At 35.5% G+C, this 23,004-nt stretch overlaps 3 protein-coding genes across 6 annotated transcripts; 1 reads left to right on the forward strand and 2 right to left on the reverse strand.

Annotated features, from left to right (window-relative positions):
* Window positions 1-1,107: 1,107 nt before the first annotated feature.
* Window positions 1,108-7,612, reverse strand: bri3bp (bri3 binding protein). The gene is made up of 3 exons (XM_067406515.1): window positions 7,288-7,612; window positions 5,099-5,201; window positions 1,108-4,943 (listed from the first exon to the last, which is right to left on the reverse strand). The coding sequence occupies exons 1-3, from the start codon at window positions 7,465-7,467 to the stop codon at window positions 4,522-4,524; spliced, it is 705 nt and encodes a 234-aa protein (XP_067262616.1). The 5' UTR covers window positions 7,468-7,612; the 3' UTR covers window positions 1,108-4,521.
* A 1,692-nt stretch (window positions 7,613-9,304) lies between these two features.
* On the reverse strand, window positions 9,305-15,711 carry poli (polymerase (DNA directed) iota). Of its 2 annotated transcripts, XM_067407256.1 has the most exons (10): window positions 15,536-15,711; window positions 15,209-15,331; window positions 14,774-14,938; window positions 13,537-13,680; window positions 13,074-13,307; window positions 12,820-12,998; window positions 12,569-12,660; window positions 12,363-12,496; window positions 11,991-12,193; window positions 9,305-10,356 (listed from the first exon to the last, which is right to left on the reverse strand). In XM_067407256.1, the coding sequence occupies exons 1-10, from the start codon at window positions 15,603-15,605 to the stop codon at window positions 9,547-9,549; spliced, it is 2,154 nt and encodes a 717-aa protein (XP_067263357.1). In that variant the 5' UTR covers window positions 15,606-15,711; the 3' UTR covers window positions 9,305-9,546. The 2 variants fall into 2 exon arrangements, with proteins under 2 accessions (XP_067263357.1, XP_067263358.1); XM_067407257.1 differs by lacking the exon at window positions 12,363-12,496 and having other exon boundaries at window positions 11,991-12,084.
* Window positions 15,712-16,442: 731 nt separating this feature from the next.
* Window positions 16,443-22,757, forward strand: pgam5 (PGAM family member 5, serine/threonine protein phosphatase, mitochondrial). Of its 3 annotated transcripts, none has more exons than XM_067406213.1 (6): window positions 16,446-16,937; window positions 18,688-18,860; window positions 18,959-19,084; window positions 19,347-19,435; window positions 19,792-19,925; window positions 21,918-22,757. In XM_067406213.1, the coding sequence occupies exons 1-6, from the start codon at window positions 16,741-16,743 to the stop codon at window positions 22,066-22,068; spliced, it is 870 nt and encodes a 289-aa protein (XP_067262314.1). In that variant the 5' UTR covers window positions 16,446-16,740; the 3' UTR covers window positions 22,069-22,757. The 3 variants fall into 3 exon arrangements, with proteins under 3 accessions (XP_067262316.1, XP_067262314.1, XP_067262315.1); XM_067406214.1 differs by having other exon boundaries at window positions 19,795-19,925; XM_067406215.1 differs by lacking the exons at window positions 19,792-19,925; window positions 21,918-22,757 and adding an exon at window positions 19,980-21,911 and having other exon boundaries at window positions 16,443-16,937.
* Window positions 22,758-23,004: the final 247 nt, after the last annotated feature.

Consider the following 23,004-nt stretch of genomic DNA (forward strand, 5'->3'; position numbering starts at 1 on the left):
ATCTATCTATCTATCTATCTATCTATCTATCTTACACAAAGGAAGATATTTGGAAGAATGTTTGTAACCAAGAAGATCTCACCCCCATTGACTACCATAGTAGGAAAAAAAAAAAAAAATGGTAGTCAACGGGGGACGAGATCTGCTTGTTTAAAAAAACATTCTTCCAAATATCTTCCTTTGTGTTCAACAGAAAAAAAAAAAAAAATGAATGCAGGTTTGGAAAACCTGAGGGTGAGTAAATGACAGAATTTTCATTTTTGGGTTAACTATCCCTTTAAGAATGTGATTTCATAAAAGGAATGGGAATTGGGTCAAGTCTGCATCCTCTGGGCACAACAAATAAAAAAGAAACCATGCACAACATTGCATACAAGTCAAATATGGGTGTCTTAAAGGCACAGTCCTCCTTTTGATCATTATACTGTATATTACATAAGCCTTTTAGACAACATTTGGATCAGCCCTCACAGGGATACAAGAGATGCATCTGGCTGAACAAAACAAAACAATATGCAAGAAAATCCAAAGTGCCTATGACAATGCAAACTGAAAAAGAGAAAAAAAATAAGACAGAATTTTTAGGAACCTTCACCTGAGTGACAGTTATGTTAAATTGCACGAGGATAGCAAAATCAACTGCCAAGTATAGCTAATGTCACAAGCTTTCACCTCTGGGTTATCAAAGAGTTCATGTTCATTTGTGCGTTTGATCTGTTGGACGGACTTCAGCATCACTGATTGTCTCACAAACCATTTTTGCAAAGCAAACAGAACTCCTTAACATCCGAACTGCACATGCACATTTAGGATGTCTGCTTAAACTCTTCATTGTGTCAGACCAGACATGATTTAACCCTCTCCAGACACTTACTAGAGCTTTAGAGTTCACATGAGGCTATTGGAACAGACAAATGAAGCAATGCTTAAACAAGTAGCCTATCTCTTGCATCACACATAACCTCCTAAATTCAAATGATGAGGTGAAGCAACTTCTTCATAAACATTCAAAACGATCAAACTGTAATTTGAGCAAATATAAATTATGCCATTATTGTCAATATCTTCATAAATAAAAAAACGAATTCCCCAGACTTGTTGGTCAAATTGTATACTACGTTTATTAAATCATTTTTGTACCATCGTTTAATCTTAGAGAAAATCATTTAAGTTTCATAAACAAAAATATGTTACAGACAGCGCAAATAATACCACAGCAAGCAACATTGCAGGAGAACAACTCTTATGAAAAATTATACAGTACAAAAAGCAAACCTGATTCAGTGCTTTCTAATACAAATCAGTTAATGAGGCAAAAACCTCAACACACAATAATTGGCACTGGCGCAGTCAACAGGAGAGACAATGTGAGAGAGAACTGGGTCTTTGCAGTTATTGAGTCAGTACATCTCCCTTATGTTTGATGTAACAACAGAATACATACTATTCCACAAATAAATGTAGGACTTGACATGAATTATGAAACACAGTGTGGGTAGGAAAATATCCATCATACACATTTCTACAAGTAAACTCAGCACATTTACGCTGCATGGCATACGCTTGACATCACAGCAAACAATAAATCTTATTTTCCACGGTATATTACTGTGGCTTCTCATTCACAGATATGCAAAGTACACATGACCATTTTAAATAGATGAGTGTTTGCTGAAACATGTATATGTGTGATTATACTTAGTTGTCCCCAGTACTTTTACAACAATGCTGGTACATTGCAATTACACGTGTGTTTGCTTTTTGGAGATTCTTTAAAAGCTGGTGCTTATTTTGTAAGATTTATAAACTAGGTAACATCCTTCACACATTCATACAGGATAAAAGGGCCTTCTTGATAATGGTGCATGCACTGATTTCCAATAGGCTTGAGTTACAGTACAGTAGATCTAAAATCAGTGAAGTGCAGGATGAGTCATCAATATTTTTGGCCTATACACTTTGAATGTGTGTTTCTGTTAAAAGTGAATTTTGTCAATGTTTAAAAAAAAGAGTTAAGATGGCATCAATGCCGACACAGGGACAAAAAGCCACAAAACTCTTACTTGGAATTCATGAAAGCTTTAAAATAACAGAAGGAGACAAATTTATTTAAAATAGGCTGGAGACAAATACATTAATATAAAAATGATAATTTAGCTGCATCAGAAATTAACAAAAAAAAAACTGATTTCAAATTGATTTGAAAATAAACACTTTTACAATATGATACACACAAAAACCAAAATGTTCTTAGTTTAAAAACAAACAAACAAACAAACAAACAAACAAACAAACAAACAAACAAAAACACCACCGCTACCGTTCAAAAGTTTGGGGTTATTTTTTTTTTAAATGTTGCATTTATTTGACCAAAAATACTGTATAAACGGAAATAATGTGAAATATTATTTCAATAAAATATTAAAAACATTTTGCTATTTTAATATATTTTAAAATGTAATTTCCTGTGATGTCAAAGCTAAATTTCCTCCGGTCTTCAAATGTCACATGATCCTCCTGAAATCATACTATTAAGCTGATTTGGTGCTCAGGAAACATTTCCTATTATTATCAATGTTGAAAACAATTGTGCTGCTTAATGTTTTTGTGGAAACTGGTATACATTTTTTTTCCAGCATCCTTTGATGAACAGAAAGTTCAAATAACAGCATTCAACAATTTTATACAATTTAGGGATATACACAATATATCAGCCACCATATCGGTATATGTTCATTTTTGATGTTTTCATTATCGGCCCAATAAGAAAACTTGGCCGATATATTAAATCCAGTAAATAATGGATTATTTCCTTCAGCTGAGACACTTCAGATGTGCACTGTCCACCATTATGCTTTTGAATTGCTTGAAATTACTTCAAAAAGGAAAATACAGTTAAATACAACATACAGCGCAAATCTGTCATATTATAAATAATATTATAATGAGAACATTATAATTGTGTGCTTGGGACATGGCATTTAATGTTGAGACTTTTGTTTTTGTAATCTCTCAAATTATATAAAAATGTTGAATTGAATTTATCGGCCAACATAATCGGTTATCAGCTTTCAAATATAAAAAATTAAAATTGGTTATCGGTTTCGGCCAAAATTTCATGACGGTGCGTCCCTAATACAATTGAATGCATCCTTTCTGAATAAAAGTAATCATTTCTTACAAAAAAAAATAAAAAAATTACTGACTCCAAACTTTTGAACCAGAGTGTATTTAGAAACAGCAGTTCTAATTTTGTTAAAAAAAAAAGAAAAGAAAAAAGAAGTATTATGGAATGAAAATATACTTTAACACTGACCATTCATAAATTCTCAAAAATAATTTAGTATAAAAAGTTAAATTACAGTAATTTTTAGCAATGAAGCAGAGATTAAATGTTCAAATTATATTAAAAAACACGCAAATGTTTTTGGCTACAAAGGTTTAGCAGAGTGCGCAAAAACATGACAAATCAAAAAAGTGGAATGAAAAAAAAAAATCAAATCAAACAAATTAAAAAAAAGTGGAATAAATGCACTGCACGAGCAAAAAGGAATGAGAGTGAATGAGAGGCAACACAGAAGATAGGACACAGGTTCGATTAGTTAGCACAGGCATTTCAACTGTGGACGAAACCATATAGGCCACTTTCTTAAAAATGATTCACTAAGCAGCACTAATATGTAGTGGGATTAAAACGCTATTCAATCAATCCCTTTCTATAAGTGTATTAAAATGGTACATACAACTGAAAAAATGATCTCATGCTGAGAACAAAGTGCATGACCAGGTTTTACCCTGTATGTACTTATCTTAAGCACATCTCTCTCTCTTAGCTGAAGTTGGACAGAGATACTGGTTGCAGATTGCAGCACTGTTATTTTGCTGCCAGGAACACTGGTCAGATATCCTCATGAATCTGATGACTAGCTGCTTTCTAAAAGCGATTTCCACATACATCTCGATCCCTGATAGTGCCGATCGGTCCTGAACTCAGAGTAACCTCTGGTGACCTCAAGAAGAGACAAAGGAGAGATGAAAAAAATACAGTGATACTGACTATTCTTCACACTTTGAGTGTTTCGAAATCAACTCTCAATTGCATTGCCTTCCTGATTCATAAATAACACACACACTTACAGAAATTGCCCAAAAAAAGCTTATGTAAAAGGCGTAACACTACGCAATGGAACAACACACTCAACTCAAGGCTTGCAGACACACACAGACCCACAGTATACAAAAAAAGTCCTGATATTTACTCAAAAATGGGCGGCTACAGTAGAAATGGACACTGATAATACATTCTACAACAATAGGGTGAACATAATGGAATCATTTCGGTATATCAACTGGAGAATTTATCAAATTTCCATACAATATGTCACATACAATTCTTGCCTGACTAAAATGTTGGGACATCCTGAGAAAAAGGGGACAAAAAAACAATAAAAAACAACCTTTTTTTCTTCTCATACCATCCCACAAACCCAAGCTCTAACCCTTAGCCTGGGGGGAAAAACTTCATTGGTCACTGGAGCGCTCTAGGTTTTCAATCACTCTGCTCAAGCGGATGTTGAGTAGGCGGATCTGGGTATCGAGCTGGTCGATCTTCTCCTCCAGAGTTCCAGGTCCTCCTCCTTTCCGCCAGTACGCTCCCACCGGTCCCGTCATGAAGTACACAGCCATGATGAAGCACAGCGGCAGCACCGCCTTCTCTGGGTCGCCCTCAAATTTCTGCAGAATGTACAGGCACGAGAGGGCGAAAAGTGCTACGCGGGCCAGCCAGAAGAAACGGCCGAACACCGCGTGAAGGATGTAAAAGAAGCCACTCAGGAACAAGGACAGGAACCAGTAAGCCACCAGCAAGGCTGCCACCAGGAGGAGAGCGCGAGCAGGAGAACTGGACACGGATGAAGGGCTGAAGTAGTGAGTCAGGTTAGAGGCTGAGGAGAGAGAAGAAAACAGACGAATGGAAATAGAAGCAAAGAGACAATGGAGAGAACTTTAGGATGTGATTTTTGCATCATACACAAACAGTGACGATATGATATTGGAGACATAATATGACATAAATGAAGGAAGTGTGATCCAGACTTACAGTCAATGCCCATAACATCAAGCAGATCCACCCAGAGTTTCCACAAAGTGTCCAAAAATGAATCGACTCCATGGACAAACCTCTCTGTAGTTTTTGAGAAGAACTGCAAAAAATAAAAATAAAAAATTATATATATATATATATAACAAAACAAAAACAACAAAAACAAACTGGTGCAGCCTGGACCACGAATCATAATAAACACGCTCCAGTCAATAACCAACAAGAATGATTTTAAATGCGCATTTATGACTGTTTCAGGAAGCACGAAGGGGAGGGGGAGGAGGAGGAGGAGGGAGGGTCTAGCTAGCCTCTGTTTTGTTTGACAACACTTCGAACATCAACAGGAAGTTAGATCGCTTAGAGCACCTTTAATATCATAAAAACATATACGGGTCACAGAAGATTTCTTGCACTGTGACATTATTTTTATGGTCCAGAAAGGTACTAAAGACATTGTTAAAAAAAAATCGCCGTGACTACAGTGGTTCGACCTTAATGTTATGAAACAATGAGAATACTCTCTTCCCTGTCATTATCCTTACGTAATTGCCACAGTAAGCACAGTGAAGGATTCCGTGTTTACATCCGAATGCCGGCTCAGCATTGGCCGAAGCTGCACACGTGAGCAGCACGAAGCATGCATGTGATGCTGATGCAAGAGCCGGCCAATAATGACAGGTATCAAATAATGACAGGTATTTTTTCAAAATATTCACAACCTTATTAATTATATCATGAATTATATGATATATTCCGATTGTCAAATATGTGGAAGCGAATGTGTTTTGTTGTTTAAACACCATAATGATCATGTTAGTTGATAAAACGGGATCTGTCGGACATCACATAAATTCATCCATTTTTCCCGAAATACATAGGCTAAACGTAAGTGGCTGGTGAACTGGGAAAAGAGAGTAAACATTATTGTTTCATACGCAATGTAGCTGATATGAATAAAAAATGCGAAAGAATAATTGAAAGGATTATTGCAGCTTTCATATCAGTGTATGGATGTTGCATTTAACAAACTATAAATGTCTTTTTTATATATAGCCTAGTACTTCATAAATGTCTGTTTAAATGTCTGAAACCTCAAATAAACATTATGTGGTTGAAAACACTGAATAGTTGTGAAATATGAAAAGCACTGAGCGCGTCTATCTCTGGCTCAGCGCCAGCAGCGCGAAAGCAGGTTTGAATTTAGTAGTGGCGCACTGAATGTTCTAATCACACCGGTGTGATCGTACACGGTAAAGGATTGAAATCGATCATGTTTCAGGGGATGAATTGAAGCTGAGGGAGCACAAATCGCCCCCTCGTGGCGCCGGGCCCGCTATGGACAAGTCATATACCTCTCGGATTTTATCAAAAATATCTTAATTTGTGTTCCAAAGATGAACGAAGGTCTTACAGGTGTGGAACGAAATGAGGGCGAGTAATAATTTTGACAGAATTTTCATTTTTGGGTGAACTAACTCTTCGTGAAAAAAAAAAAAAAAAATGTGACAATGCAAATAAATTGTAATGGTCCTAAATATAGGCTTTGTTTTCTTTTCTTTTTTTTTTCTTGAATTTTTTAGAAAGAATAATTATTAAGTTGAAACCTGTAACTATCCATTATCTATCACTGTATTTTTAATTATGGCCATTTAGTAATGCACAAACTGATAAATGATCCTGTATCTGCAAATATGTACAAAACTGAACTATCAAAGAACTATAAATATATTTATAGGAAAGTCATTCATGCCACATTAGCCTATGATAAACTTCAAAAAGATAAAAATTAAACACTCTAGACAGCATTCTCAACAGCTCATAGTTCTCTATCTGTATAATATAAAAATTGTAAAAATATGTTTTTTAATTATTTCAAAATTACTTAATTCTCATAAGCGTTTGACCGAATTTATTAATTATAACTATTATTGGCCGGGTGTTATATAATATCGGATAATCACTTATTTATTATCAGTTTTTTTTATTATTATAAAGCGATACTTGCTAAGAGACCTACATAAACAGAACGATGCCCTTACACAGAATGCTCTCTAGGTAGGCATCTCACTAGGTTTTGAAACACGGACATTGACAGCTGGTGATGTCGGTATGCTCTAATCTAATGCACCTGCAAACAAAGCGATGCCCTAACGATGCATAACAATATCGCATGATCTTATATGTACCTTGTGCAGCGCTCTGATGTTTTCCTCTCCGAAGATATTGCTGAGGGTTTGGTATAAGCCGCTTGCCGCCCTCCTGAAGCTGTTCTGGCTGCTAGAGTCTCTCTTGCTTCGCGCAGCCTCAGTCAGCAGGACGAAGGCCAAAAACAGGCTCAAAACCACGGCTAATTTCGCTCCTTTCATTCTGAAAGACGACCTGAATACCGGTGATGTTCAATGGAGAAAATGCTGGATGCGGCGGTCAGATAGAGCTTATAATACACTGAATATAGTGAAGTGGTGTGCCGGAAGGTGATGCGGCGGAGAGATGAGAGGGCGAAGGAGGAAGGGGCGCAAGACTACTTCTTCTTCCTTATAGTTTTATGGCGGATTGCAACCATGACTTATCAGGTGCATACCGCCACCTACTGTATTAAATTATGAAGCATGATTATAGCTCAATGAATCTACTTTATATGCAAAAAAAAAAAAAAAAAAAAAAAAGTTCCTAAAAATCCTAAAATATACCCCTTTATCCTTCTGATATTCCACAGCAGCATTCTGTGCATCTTTTACCCCTTCTCCTGTTGTTCCCAAAACACCCTCAAATCTTTTGGTTTAATCCAATTCTCTCTTCCTACAATGCAACAGTATATGTTCTGCACTTTCTATGATTTTCAAATCCATACATTCATCTGATTTACTTTTACCTAACAAAAACAATGTTTAATTTAACCCTGTGTAGTCAAACCTCATTCTGGTTAACACTGACTCCTCCCTTCTATTCCTTCCATTCACACTCTGTGCATTGATACATTTCTGTTTACTATAATATTTCCTTCCACTGTTATCCATGTCCCATCTGTCCTGCCATTTCTTTCTTTTTTTAAAAAATGATTGCTTTGCTTCTCCTTTACCAAAGGGAAAAAATAAAATTGCTCGTCGATTTCTTAGCTATTTTGTCTGCTCTCTCTCATTCCCTTTTTTATTTACATGAGCAGGTACCCAGCAGAATCTCACATCTATCTGAAGCCTCCGCAATTTAAATAGACTATCCTGGTTCAAGTTATTTCTTAATATTTTCAGAGCATTATTTCGTTCTTTTATAGCTTCTGTACATTTATCATTCCACCATGGGACCGTTTTCCTTTTTCCTCCAACTGTCTTGAATGGTATGCTATTCAAGACTGCATTTAATATTAAATGTGAAACTCCAAATGCACATTCCTCAATATCACCCTCCATTAAAATTAAATCTGCTGATTAACAACATATTTCTTTAAATTTTTGCCAGTCAGCTTTTGTAAAACCCCACTTCTTATGCCTAGGCCTTTCTTGGATATCTATTAAAACATTTATAGAGCATATTATTGCGGTTGCTCCCAATACTTGTACTGTCTTTTAATATTCCACTTACAAGAATTTGCCAGATTATTAGAAACTAAAGTAAGATCAATACAAGACAATATGTCAATTCTTGTACCATTTCACTGGAAGTAGAAAAAAATAAAAATAAATATAATATATATATTTTAATAAAGGTCTTAAAATTGACCTAATTATGCAATATTTATTTATTTTTGCAATGATGGTTTAAAATATAAACCACTATTTTCTGGTAAGACTTCTACCCAAAATAAAAAAAAAATGTAGAATTAAATTGAAAGTTTAATATAAAACATGAATGCAAAAAAGGATATGTTTTTTTCAAAATTATGTTTTCAATGGATAAGTAACATAAGAAGGTTCTGAGAAACCTTTTTAATTTTTCAAGGTTCCCAATTTTAAAAACTATTTAAAAATGTAATAATACTTTACAATATTATTGGTTTTACTGTATTTTTGATCAAATAAATGCAGCCTTTCAAAGAGACTTCCTTAAAAAACATTTAAACATTACCGAGCCCAAATTTTGAAATACGCAAATACTATTAACATAAAGTGTTCATCTCTTGTGTATTCAATGACTTCATCAAAATGGTTATTTAAAGACATATATTGTATAGTTTATTAACAAAATAAAATATATCTGACATTCTCAAAGTGATAGTTCACAGAAAAATGAAAATTCTGTCATGATTTACTCACCCAGGATGACCTTGTTTCCCAGCATCCCCAGGGAGTAAGTCATACAGGTTTGTCATGAGGGTGAGCAAATCATGACAGAATTGACATATTTCTGTAATATATACTATACTACAAATATATGGTTTACATACTTATTTTTAACATTTATGAAAAAATAATAAGATTTTATAAACCGACGCTCAAGTGTTTCTGTCCTCAGTTGGGTTTGAAGTATTTCAGTATGTTGTTACACTGGCTGCCTTTAGCAGCGTTCTTCTTGTCTCTGACACTGGAGATTTTATGCGAGTGTTTGGATGGGATTTTCAGGACCGGCCTCTGCTGTTTCCACTCTGTCAGTAACTCCCTTTGCACATCAGCAGGAAGTTGTGAGAATACATAAGGGTCCACATTTGCAGGGATATCTGACTGTGGTGCTTCAGTGGTGGGTGGGGTATCATGACTTTCTGTGTCTTTGATGAGCGCAGAATGTAATTCCAAGGTGGACTGAGCAGATGACAAGGTCTTGTCGAGTTCATGGTTATGAGAAGCAGAATTCAGTGTTGACTCACAGGGTTCCGGTGTTCTTGGTTGGTTAAAGGCCAAGGTGGAATGGTCTGGTGGGTCAACATCTTCGGAAGATGTGTCAGCGGGTCCGTAAATGAGCTGTGCAGAGTCTTCATTTTGAAAACTGGAAATCAGCTCCATCTGAATGTGGTCAGGAAGGAGTTTGAATACTTCCGGATCGACACCTGGAGGCAGCTTGGAACACAATGTCTCCTCTGGAAAGTTGCTCATACAAGACTCTCTAGTGTTCATGTTTCTAACCCTTGAGTGCTCAAAAATAGGCTGCCTGGGAGATTTGGGGTTGATTGTGAGATTTTGTGGCTGTGATTGTGATTCTTGGGTTGGAGATATCGATGTGTGTTTTATTGGTTTCATGCTGTTCCATGTTTTATCTTCTTTATGTAAAACATCTGCCTGAGTAAACTGGGAATTTGCAACAGACTCACAGAGATCGGGTTCCACCTAGTGAATGCAAAAGACAGATTCTGTTAACTTTTGCTGTTTTTTTTTTGTTATTGCTGACTTAAATTAGCGTATAATATGTAGTTGTCAGTTAGCAAGACCTCATCTGCAACTGTAAGTAAATATATAATATATAAATAACACACTATAGTTCAAAATGTTGGGGTGAGTTATTAAGTTAATCTAAAGTGACAGTAAAGACATTTAATGTTAGAAAACAATTTTATTCCAAACAAATGTTGTTCTTTGATAAAAATCAACATTACAATTAAATTATATATTATATATTAATAATAATAAGTGCCAAATCAGCATATTAGAATGATTTCTGAAGGATCATGTGACACTGAAGACTGGAGTAATGATGCTGAAAATTCAGCTTTGCACCACATAAATAAATTATATTTTAAAATATATAAAAATACATAGTTATTTTAAATTGTAATAATATTTCACAATATTATTGTTTTTTATCAAATAAATGCAGCCTTGATTGAGCATAAAATACTTCAAAAACATTAAAACATTTATATATTGCTCACCCCAAACTTTGGAACAGTAGTGTATATTTTCATATAAATATTTAAAATAAAAGGTGAACAGAATCATTAAAAATAGTCCCTAATAAGATTTTATCAAAGTTATTAAGATCTCAAAAACTCATAAAGCCCCATTAAAGTTCAGAGATGGATTTGGAAAAACAGAAAGCACTACCATAAGTTTTGCTGAAAACTGAAGCCAGTGAGACTTTTTGTATTTTATATATTTTATAGTTAAAAATGCAGATATTTATGGAAGAGGATTAGGGCCAAGCAATAATAAAAAAATAAAACCATCTCGAGATTAAAGTTGATAAATTTCGAAAAAATAAAATAAAATAAAATGTTGAGAATAAAGTCATTAAATTACGAGAAAAAACTCGTTAAATTTTGAGAAAAAAGTCGAGATACAATGTTGAGAATAAAGTCATTAAATTACGAGAAAAAAGTCATTAAATTATGAGAACAAATTCGTTAAATTATGAGAAAAATGTCGTTAGATTTCAAGAAAAAAGGTCGAGATAAAATGTTGAGAATAAAGTCATTAAATTACGAGAAAAAAGTCATTAAATTATGAGAACAAATTCGTTAAATTATGAGAAAAATGTCGTTAAATTTCGAGAAAAAAGTCAAGATAAAATGTTGAGAATAAAGTCATTAAATTACGAGAAAAAAGTCATTAAATTATGAGAACAAATTCGTTAAATTATGAGAAAAATGTCGTTAGATTTCAAGAAAAAAGGTCGAGATAAAATGTTGAGAATAAAGTCATTAAATTATGAGAAAAAAGTCGTTAAATTACGAGAACAAATTTGTTAAATTACGAATTTGTTCTCATAATTTAACGACTTTTTCTCGTAATTTAATGACTTTATTCTCATAATTTAACGAGTTTATTCTCATCATTTTATCTCTACTTTTTTCTCGAAATTTAACAAGTTTTTTCTCGAAATTTAACAACTTTAATCTCGAGAAGGTTTTATTTTTTTATTATTGCTTGGCCCTAATCTTCTTCCGTAGATATTTATTATGTTTTATTAGAAAACGAATAATCAATAATAAAATAATAAAATGAGGAAAATCATATGTACTGACCTGCTGTTGAGATGTCTTTTTTGTTGTTGTAGGAGATTTCTGTGTGAAGAAAGAGGCAATGGAGCTCTTGCTGGAGCTTTTAGCCTGCAGGTTACTAAAACACACATTCAGCAGGGTCAGATGGAACGGTTCACGTGTGTCCACCATTTTATGAAAGAGCTTCTCTGACAATGACAGTAACTGGGGCACAGCCTCGCTGCTTCCTAAGATAAAGAAAGGTAACTATGAATAACAACAGTACAGCACAACAAAAAAATCTGGTGATGTGTCACAATCACCTCACTGCTGTTTATCGCAATTAGTTTGAATTGTGAAATAATTTGTGTACATACAGTAAAGGCATTATACAGTTGCGAAAGAGCAGAACTGTACCACATATGATCTTGAGCCCGGTGTGGTTGGGTATAGGACACTGTCGGCTCTCTCGACTGAACCAGCGATTGGTGACTGTGTATCGGCGAATCGTTAGTCTGAATGTGTGTGGCTGCCTGCCATCTTTGTGCATCCTAAAGAGATTTCAAACTACAGACATGCCAGACAAATGTCTATTGTGTTTTAGTTTACAATATAATATTCACCTCTCAGTCAGGCTGGTGAGTAGTTCCTCAGTTTTCTTCACAGCTTCCTCTAATGTTGAAATTTTCTTGAACGAGTCCTCGTCACTGAGAGACTGAAATATATAATTTAATTTACAGATGATTTCAGCATTCATGCAGCATGTAAAATGTATAATCAATGTATAATAACACCCTCAGAATATTAAGTTGCATGATCAAGACCTCCATTCTGTTGAATCTACGCCTGAACGATCTATAATAATGGAGAATACCTGAGGAGGACCAGCCGGCATGACTGGAAACTCATCGATGCCACAGGCGAGGTTTTGAATCCTTTTAGCGGTCACTTCACCAAACTCCTTCACCAGGTCAGGCAGAGGACATAACTGTAGATCGCTCACACTGACCAGACCCAGAGCCTTTAGCTTCTCACGTGTCTTATAACCAATCCCTGTAAACACAGCCAATGTTTACAGAATATAAACAGTATATGGCATGCTATGGGTGAGCTTATGTGTCATCTTACCAGGCACTCTGATTAGTCCTGTAAGGCTGCTCATGAGCTCAGCAGTGCTGTAGGGCAGAAGGGTAGTTTGCTGGTTGGGTTTAAAGGTGTCGGACACCAGCTTGGCCAAGAGTTTGTTGCTAGCGATGCCAGCACAGCCCGTTAGTCCCAGCATGCTGAAGATGGCTTGTCTCATCTCAGCTGCTATCACAGAGCCGACAGCCAGACGGGCGTTCTCCTCATCAACTGCCACACCTGAAGATGAACATGACCATTTATTATGACCAGACATCTCTAGCAATTCCCCATTGAACATGAAAACAACAAGAAAAAGAGTATGCTGAATACTTCCGATTCATAAACTGCCACTTATCGGGTATGAAAACGGCAAAATTTGAACTACGAGACAAGAATTGTAACCAATGGCCTATAAGCACTGGTTTTAAAACTGTTAGTATTTGCTTGAAGTAGTGCTCTGACTCACATTCATGTTTATATATGTGTCCACTGAAGGAGAGATCTGAAATACGGGTCTCCTTTAGTCTTCTCTCCACCATTTCTGTAACGTCCATGAAGTTTTCATCAAAGCCCAGTCTCTCCACTAGGGGGCAGTGTGACATCAGCAAGTCTTGGGCAGATAAATTTAATGTCAAAGTTTATAGGCAGTTCAAACAGAGAGGCTTGGCTTGTATGCCTTAATACATATCAAACAAACTCATAAAAATCTGATATTTAACTTAGAATTGTGCAAATATACACTTCAGTTCAAAGGTTTGGGTGGGTAAAACTTTTAATGCTTTTGGCACAGAAGTCTCTTTTGCTCACCAAGGTGGCATTTTTTTAATCAAAACTACAGTAAAAACAGTAATACTGTGAAATATTATTACAATTTAAAATAACTGCTTTTTATTTTAGTATATATTTTAAAAATGAATTGGTTCCTGTGATGGCAAAGCTGAATTTTCAGCATAATTACTCCAGTATTTAGAGTCATTTGATTCTTAAGAAATCATTCTAATATGATGATTTGGTGCTCAAGCAACATTTCTTATTATCAATTAAATAGAAATCTTTTATAACATTACAAATGTCTTTACTGTCATTTTTGAACAATTTAGTGAGTCCTTGCGGAATAAAAATATTAATTTCTTTTTTAAAATCTTAAAAGAAAAAAAAAAAATCTTACTGACCCCAAACTTTTGAATGGTAGTGTATAATATGAAAATATAAAGTAAAAATAAATAAATAAATACTTTTAATTTAATTATAGTATAATATATTCATTGTTATTATAATTGCATACAGTGAAACCAAAAATTATTCAGACATTTTTTTAATATTTTTATATTGATATATTTTCACTAGTGGGTGCAGTGGACTACTTCAAGCAGTGGACTACCAGTAAAATTTATAAAAATATGGAACCAAAAATTATTTAGACACTTTGACCTAACCAACTCTGAGATTTTGTCATATTTTATTACCGTTTTTTTTTTTTTTACACTATAGTGAATAAACTGTATTAATGAATGAAATGTTCAAGATGTCTGAATAAATTTTGGTTTGACTGTGTGCATATATAAAGCACAAAAATACTTTAAATGTAATTATAGAATAATATATTGTTATTATAATTACATATACTACATATTAGTATACAACAGTACTGACATATATACACTTTACAAAACATGTAAACACTTTACAAAAAAAGAAATTACCAGTCACTTTGTAGGACATCTCTCTGTAATGGGTGAGATCTTCTCCTTTGACTAGCACCAGCTGTGGGCATTTCTCCACTGCATCAGTCACTGACATCAGCTTGGTCACGCCACATTCTCTCGCCACATAATTGCATGTCACAATTATGTATTTCTGCTGTATCCCTAAAGAGTCCAAAGATGTAGACAGAGGCATATATGACATTACATATATCAGAAGGATAGGAACAAGTTCAGTATTTTGATGAGTTAGTAGTTAGTTTACTTATTTATTACTTGACTGTGCACATTTGTATATTTTTGATTTCATTTGTTTTGCAGAACCATTAATATGTTTTTGTCTGTTTTATCTCAGTAACTGCACCAGGACATATTTGTTGTATGTCTTATATTAAGTGAATCAATTATTAAAGTTTACACTCTGTGGTGTTTTACCAAGGGGTTTGGTTCGGAGGGCTGGATTTCGGATCATCTCAACTTGTGCATAGAAGCAGTCCAGGTCAAAGTGCAGAATCACTCTTTGAGATGTGGAAGCAACTCTGTCAGTGATACTTCCTTCTGCAATGATAAATCACATAAGGACAGTTAGATGCAGTCTATTCATATTGCAGTAACAGCAAACTAAAGCTGTTATGAGACACTGAACTGTGCATTTAGACTAAGCAAGCATGTGTGCACTGAGTAAATATTGGATATAATACTCATGCAATACTTTAACATGTTTATACTGGAGTTCACATAGTTGTCCAGCTATGAACCCACCTGTCTCCAGCATGTCTGACTCTAAACTGCGATCCCAGTCATTATTGTCTCCCTCCTCGTCCGTGTCCATCTTTACTACGACGTAAGAGACAGATATGTGGGTAAAAGATACGCACAAACAAAGTAAAACAACACTTTTAATCAACAACAGCAAAACATGTCGCCCCCGAAATCAAAACACAAGCCCACTGCTCATGTGTCATGGGGAACATTTGCTGCCAGTTTACTGCCACCTACAGGTCTGGAGCAAAATACACAATAATATTACATTATACAAACTAAAATATAAATAATAATTTCGATTAATTAGACAGTAAACCAGTGGTATTAATGTATGCATTGCTATCTATTGAGTGCAAATCAGAAAAGATTTAAAGCATAATATAAATATGTCATTAATTCAATATGTTCTGAAAATTGAGTAAAATACAATGAATATTTAAGCATATTTAGAACTTTTTAAACTGTTACTATAATTATCCATGTAGTATATAACAACGACAACAACAACAACAACAACAATAATAATAATATACTATACAAATGCATAATAAAAATATATAATATTACATTACACAAAAAACAAATAATTTATTTTTATTAGACATTAAACCAGTGGTGTTAATGAAGGCATTAGCTACCTTTTATTAGACCCTTTTTATTTTTTATTTTGCTGAGTTGTGTAAATGGAATGATATAAAATTATACAGAAAAATTATATAAATCCTAAAATAAACATGCAATAATGTCGATATGTTTTAAAACGTACCATTAATTGAATAAAATACCATGAATATTTAAGCATATTTAAAACTAATTAAATAAAATATTAAATCAAAGATTTATTGAACAATAAAACTGACATAACGTAAACTGTTACTTTGTATTCTGGAGGCTTTTATTTTCGGAAATGATGTGTCGTTTTGTCGCTGTTTTCACAAATGAAGTCGTGACTCTGCTTTTGGAAGTTCAGTTTATATGTAAACCATATATTTCTGAAGTCCATATTCACTTTGACACATGGTTTAGGAAGAAAAGCACATATTTGTGATGGCAGGGCATTAGTGACGGCTTATTGTTTTGCTTTACGTTGTGAGAAAAGAGGAAACAGTGACACTTCCTCAGCAGAGATTCAGTGGTGCGTCATAGCGCTCGCGAGCAGCCGCTTCTCCCCATTGACTCTGTTCTGTTCGGTGTCTTGAATCATGTCGTTTCGGAAAGCGATTCGTCTCGCGTGCGGGTTCGCCGGCGGATCTGCGGTTCTGGTGTGCGCAGCGGTCGCGGCAGATAATCACGGTTACTTCGGAGAGCGATGCCGATTCAGAAAGACCCTGACTGCCCTGCAAGCAGCGCAGCCTGCGGCATGGCCCTCTACGAACGGATGGGATTATAATTGGGACAAGTAAGAAATAGAGGATTATTTCCGATTGATTACTATTGTATTTACATTGTATTTCAAGGCATCTGGGGGAACACCATGGCACTACCATGGTTCATGTTCAGAAATCCATTGGTATTGCCATGGCACCTTGTCCAAAAAAACATACTATGATAATTACATGGGGCAACCTTAGGTCAAATGTCTTGATTAATGGTGATAATTAATGGATCACCCAGTTTAAGAGTTGATCCTAAAACCTTTGGCTTTGATCCCAGGTCAATTAGGTGCACTATATTTGGCATTGATTGAAATGGTGTCACTGATCTTATTGGCTCATGGAGTTTTAGTCTTAGACCTGGTTAGTTGTCACTACACTCTAAAAAATGCTGGGTTAAATATGGACAAAACCAGGGATTGGGTTGTTTTTACCCAGCCTTTTTTTTTTTCAACCAATTTTGGATTTATTTTTTTAGCCAGCAATATAGTAATATAGTAAAAGGCATGTTTTTGCTCACTCCAAAATAGGGGAAAATTTGTGGGGTATTTTAAGCTGAAACTTGACCAGACCAGAGACTTATATTACATCTTGTGAAAGAGGGCATAATAGGTGTCCTTTAACCCAACCTGCTGGGTTTGTCCATATTTAACCCAACTTGGGTTGTTTTTAACCCAGCATTTTTTTTAATATCGTTTTTACTTACAAATTATAAGTGTCTGCCAACTGATGTTTTCAATCTCATACCCTTGTATTATGTTCAAGATCTGGGTATGATTTTTATGGTGATGATCAAATTGACTCTAACTGGATTTAATACATTTAAAGGGTTAATTCACACAAAAATTAAAATTCAGTCAAATTAATTACTCACACTCATGTCGTTCCAAACCCATAAGACTTTTGTTCATCTTCTGAATGCAAATGAAGATCTTTTTGTAAAATCTGAGAGCTTTCTGTCCCTCCATAGACAGCTACACAGTTGAAACTTTGACTCTTCAAAAAGTGCATAAAGTAATTGAAAAATAATCTGAGAAATGAATGATAGAATTTTCATTTTTGGGTGAACTAAATCTTGAATCAAAAATGAGGAAACTACGAAAAAACCCTGTATTTTCAAAACATTTTTGGTTCATAAATTTTGAATATTATAACAGTATTGTAGCTATTTTTAACTGATGAAAATGTACATACCTTGAATGCAGTGTACTATTTTTCAAATAAAAGTTTCTGCCAAATGCAAAAATGTAAATTGAAATACACTTAAGACTGCACCAACAGACGTCGATTAATGCATAACAGGACGTCACTTCACAGAAACTCCACAACCCGACAAATGCCGATGGAACATGTTCAATCGGAGAAAACAAGAAAACCAATGGCAATGTACACAGCTGTCTTAACTATGAAATATGTGGGCCAAATTGACCCGCAAGCTTCATAATCAGAATATTAATCTTGTACACACATTCTACGAAACTGTTCCTGAGAAATTAAGAAAAACATCAATGATTAAACAGTATTCCAAAGAAGTAACTAATCAAAATGGGTCATTTTGAACCATTTAAAAACAAAAAGTTAAATACTGAGTATTTAAATGTCTTAAACATTGCACAGTCTCTTGGAGAGTGTCTTGTTAATCATCAGATTTCTACAAGTGTAACTCAACTATTAACATTGCTGTAGTGTAGTGTTTGAATTCACCACAGTAACATCCAATGTCATTGGTTACTGAATTGAGTTCAGTGGGCCTCATTAGTGTTTTGACCCTTTCAGACGTGACCCCTCCTCTATGGTGAACGGGAAGAGAAAGGAGAGTGCTGGTGACGGCGGAAGTCCAGATGGGGAGAACAACAAACCCAAGGCCACACGCTACATCTGCCTCATCCGACACTCTCAGTACAACCTCAAGGGCGAGGGAGATAAAGAGAGGGTCTTGACGCCTTTAGGTACTGATCCCTCAGCATATATTAAAATGAGCCTAATCCATTAGATGTTATATTAGGCCATCAAATTGATCACATGCTGGTCCCTGTCTTGTCTGCAGGACGTGAACAGGCTGAGCTTACAGGACAGAGATTAGCAGCGCTCGGATTGAAGTACGATGTGCTCGTCCACTCGTCCATGACCAGAGCTACAGAGACAGCCAACATCATCAGCAAACACCTGCCAGGTACAGTCCATTCTAGGATTAAACCATTCAGCTAGGTCATATGATTGAATAAATTACACAAGGCAAAATGGCCGGCATGTGTTCATACTTATCATACTTACGCCCATCATTAGAACTGACCTAGCAATTTCAATCCGTTGACTTTTGCATGAACCGTTCCTGTAATGTGTGCTAAATATTAGGAATTGATGTTTAATGATGCTGCCATTGTAAAAATTCAGAATGGTTATTTCTTTCACTTATGACCGTGTGAATGTTTTAGGTGTGGAGCTTGTGAGCTGTGATTTACTGAGAGAGGGAGCACCCATAGAGCCCGTCCCGCCTGTCACTCACTGGAAACCTGAGGCAGTGGTCAGTGCAAAACACAAAGTCTTAGCCCATCTGAAGGCATTATCACTCATTTGAAGTCTGTTAGTCCCCATGTCTTGATTGTCTTTGTGTGTTGAGTTTCTGTTGATGACGCAGGTCATAACAGAACACACTGTGAATGTTAGTACGGGCGTACAAAACCCACAATAAAACCATCTCAAATCTCTTCAACAAACATCAAACGCTCCTTTTGTTTGTTATTTTTCTGCTGGTCATCCTAAAGCCTGATGTCTAAAATTGTTTGATGAAGAATATTGAGTTTGGTTTTGTCGTGGGTGCGCCTTGGAGTCCTTCCTCTCCTCATGTGGATGGTTGTGAAATTCTTGTGCTGGTTCCAGCAGTACCACGAGGACGGCGCACGGATCGAGGCAGCGTTCCGCCGGTACATCCACCGAGCTGACCCTAAGCAGAAGGAGGACAGCTACGAGATTATCGTCTGTCATGCTAATGTCATCCGCTATTTTGTGTGCAGGTTTGTGTTCGCTTGCTACTCAGTCCAGTCTCTTTTTCCTTATTTTTTGTCCAGTTGAAAGCTTTTATGAAAACCATAAACAGTCGGACCATTAAAAAAAAACACAATCGTAAGTATGCTCTGATCACTTTGTATTGTTATGCGCGTGTGGTTGCAAAAGTTTTGTGGAAGCCCATTTCTGCCACATAAGAAAAAAATCATGCTTTGGTAAATCATAAAAGTCAGATTAATGAGATATTAGTCATTATGACACAAAAAGTCGAAATTATGAGATTATTGACTATTGACTTCATTATTTAGAATTTTTTAAATAAAAGCTGTATGTGCAAATATTCACATTTTATCTCATATTTATGACTAGTATCTCATATATTTGACTTTTTATGTCATAAATTTGACTTTCCTTGTGTGGCAGATATGGGCTTCCATATTGAATATTTGGAATTCATAAAAAATTTTGCAACCTTTTTATCATTGGTGCTTGCTTAGTCAAACATCACTACTGCTGTTGCTCATACCTCTAGCACCAAGTGTTAAACTTTAGCAAATGAAAAAAGCCCATAGACTTATATTGAATGAACTCATAGAGACATGGGAGTGGGGACAGTAAGCAACCCCATGAAAACTACTCAGACCCTAGCAACTGCATAGTAACATGTTAAAAACCCCATAACAACACCATGGAAACCTTCCACAACATCCTAGCATCATAATGGCACCTTTTGTAAGTGTCGCATACTGGATTTTTTATTATTTTATGTTTTCTGAGGTGTTCTTTTAATGTTACTATGATTTTTTTTACATAATCTAGAAATAAAAGGCCATTTTCTACCCTGATTTTAGCCCTCTGAGTTGAACGCTTGTTGGAAGGGGCGTGTCTGCTGTGAGACTTCAATGTAAACACCCCCTGCTATGATTGGCTAACATCTTTGCATATGCATTAAGTATTACATGTGGAACTCGTTTTTACTATTACAGCTGTTGAGATTTACTAATCGTGAAGTGTTGATTATAGCATTACATTTAGATCTACTCCCGTCACATGAAAGTTTGCAGTGGTGAGCATTAGCTGATGACAGACATGACTGTTGTGCACATGAATGCAGTGATCTCGTCATTCCCACTCGATTTTTGCACTCTATCGAGTGCTTTTATCATAACTAACAGTGCAAATACGATGTAAATAAGAGATTCATTGTGCATTGTAGACGGCATCATTGATTGTAACGTCCAGAAAAAGTCCAGAACTCAGTCACTGATAAACTTGCGCTTTGTGATTGACAGCTCCAGCAGTTATAAAGGGAGCCTTATTTGATTGCTTTCTGTATATAATTTAATCACAATTTAAATTATTTTCACTTGTAATTTTCACATATAATCTGATCGTTTACATGACTTGCATTGTCAGATACACTGCCCAGCCAAAAAAAAAAAGTCACTGTTTGGACAAGATCTTGACCAAAAATTGATGCACTTCTTGATGGAAATAACATCACAACATTTATTTCCATCAAGATGTTCATCGATTTTTGGTCATGATCTTGTATTGACAATGCAAGAGGTGAGCACTCTGTAAAGTCTCCTCCAGCACATCCCAAAAATTTTCACTGAGGTTAAAGTCAGTCCCAATTCATGTGTGAAAATGATTCCTCATGCTCCCTCCCAACAATTCTTTCACAATTTGAGCCTGATGAATCTTGTCATCCTGGAATATGGCCATGATACATCTTAATACATGGTTGTTTAAGAAAGGAAAAGCTACACACTCCACCTTTAAGGGTTAAAAGAACTGTTCCCAAACATATAACATACTAGAAACATAATAATCACTTCAATACTGATCCAATCATAGACTCTTAGGCATTTGCCTATTTAAAGTCAAACAGCGAGTTTTTTTGGCTGGGCAGTGTACATGCTGAGGTCATGGTTTACACTCTTTCAAATAAAGTGTGTGTTAAAGGCATGATTGTAATTGAAATGTGTTGGTCCCAGGGCTCTGCAGTTTCCTCCAGAGGGCTGGCTGAGGATGGGCCTGAACAACGGTAGCATCACCTGGCTGACGATTCGGCCCAATGGCCGAGTGGCTCTCAGATCGCTGGGAGACTCCGGCTTTATGCCTCCAGATAAACTCAGCCGCACTTGACATTCTCAAGCTAAACAAGCAAGGCCTCGTTACAGCATAGAAACAAAGGATAATTGAGATGGATAGACGTTAGGGTTGCAAAAGCTTGAAAATTTTCCTTAAATGTTCTGCTGACTGCTGTCTGAAATATGAATATGCCATTTTCGATTCACAAAATTCCAGAATACAGAATGTGATTTTCAAATTTACCACTTTTAATATCTAGTAATAATCATACATGGCTGCAATTTAGGAGAACATTGCTGTGAAAAATGTACATTGCAACTCTACCATCTGTTGCTGTGGTGATCTGTTCTCCATAAGTGTCTTGAGTGTAATTTTGTATTTTTTAAAACAGACAAGTTAAGGATTATTGATATTTCTCCAATTAAACACTCCCGTGCCATGCTTTGTCTGATCTATAACCGTGATGGAAAGGTGAAAATAACCAGCAAGTGTACCTTTTTTACGTTTATAACGAGGTGTCTTTTTCCAGGAGCATTATGCAAACTCTGGAGGCCTTGATGAGGCAGTTGGTGTCTGTTGGCACTGTTTACATGGAGTTATGTTTATGATTGTTTTAGAGGCAAGGTGTGAGTTTGCTAAAATGTGAGAATCTTGCCACTGAGAGGCTGACTCTGTATTAATGTTTGATGGTTGTTTGTGCACAGAGAATACTGGCAGTAAAGTTTTTTTTTTCATTGAGGTGTTCAGTAGTGTCATTCAGTGTTTGTCATAATAACAAATGCTTTTAGTGGATTTTCTGAAAAAAAAAAAATCCATTCAAAATAAAAATTGAACTGCTAAAAACAGACCTATATGATTAGGACTTTAAGCCTATTTTAGGACCATAAATTGATCATTTTCACATTTTTTTTATTACTGTAATACAGTAAAGAAATATATTTTAGAAATAAAAATAATCCTAGTTGGACATTTTTATTTCTTTATGCAAAA

Source organism: Chanodichthys erythropterus, chromosome 13, assembly GCF_024489055.1.
Source record: "Chanodichthys erythropterus isolate Z2021 chromosome 13, ASM2448905v1, whole genome shotgun sequence".
Taxonomy (NCBI): domain Eukaryota; kingdom Metazoa; phylum Chordata; class Actinopteri; order Cypriniformes; family Xenocyprididae; genus Chanodichthys; species Chanodichthys erythropterus.

What these genes read in the sequence shown, in the direction of transcription:
- bri3bp (XM_067406515.1), bottom strand. Translation starts at nt 7,467, where the DNA reads ATGAAAGGAGCGAAATTAGCCGTGGTTTTGAGCCTGTTTTTGGCCTTC. An exon ending in ACATCAGAGCGCTGCACAAG is followed by an intron (nt 5,202 to 7,287) that starts GTACATATAAGA and finishes TATTTTTTGCAG; the next exon opens with TTCTTCTCAAAAACTACAGA. An exon ending in TGATGTTATGGGCATTGACT is followed by an intron (nt 4,944 to 5,098) that starts GTAAGTCTGGAT and finishes CTCTCTCCTCAG; the next exon opens with CCTCTAACCTGACTCACTAC.
- poli (XM_067407256.1), bottom strand. Translation starts at nt 15,605, where the DNA reads ATGGACACGGACGAGGAGGGAGACAATAATGACTGGGATCGCAGTTTA. An exon ending in CTCACCAGCCTGACTGAGAG is followed by an intron (nt 12,497 to 12,568) that starts GTGAATATTATA and finishes AAATCTCTTTAG; the next exon opens with GATGCACAAAGATGGCAGGC. An exon ending in AAAAGACATCTCAACAGCAG is followed by an intron (nt 10,357 to 11,990) that starts GTCAGTACATAT and finishes TGCATTCACTAG; the next exon opens with GTGGAACCCGATCTCTGTGA.
- pgam5 (XM_067406213.1), top strand. Translation starts at nt 16,741, where the DNA reads ATGTCGTTTCGGAAAGCGATTCGTCTCGCGTGCGGGTTCGCCGGCGGA. An exon ending in TGGGATTATAATTGGGACAA is followed by an intron (nt 16,938 to 18,687) that starts GTAAGAAATAGA and finishes TGACCCTTTCAG; the next exon opens with ACGTGACCCCTCCTCTATGG. An exon ending in ATCCGCTATTTTGTGTGCAG is followed by an intron (nt 19,926 to 21,917) that starts GTTTGTGTTCGC and finishes TGTTGGTCCCAG; the next exon opens with GGCTCTGCAGTTTCCTCCAG.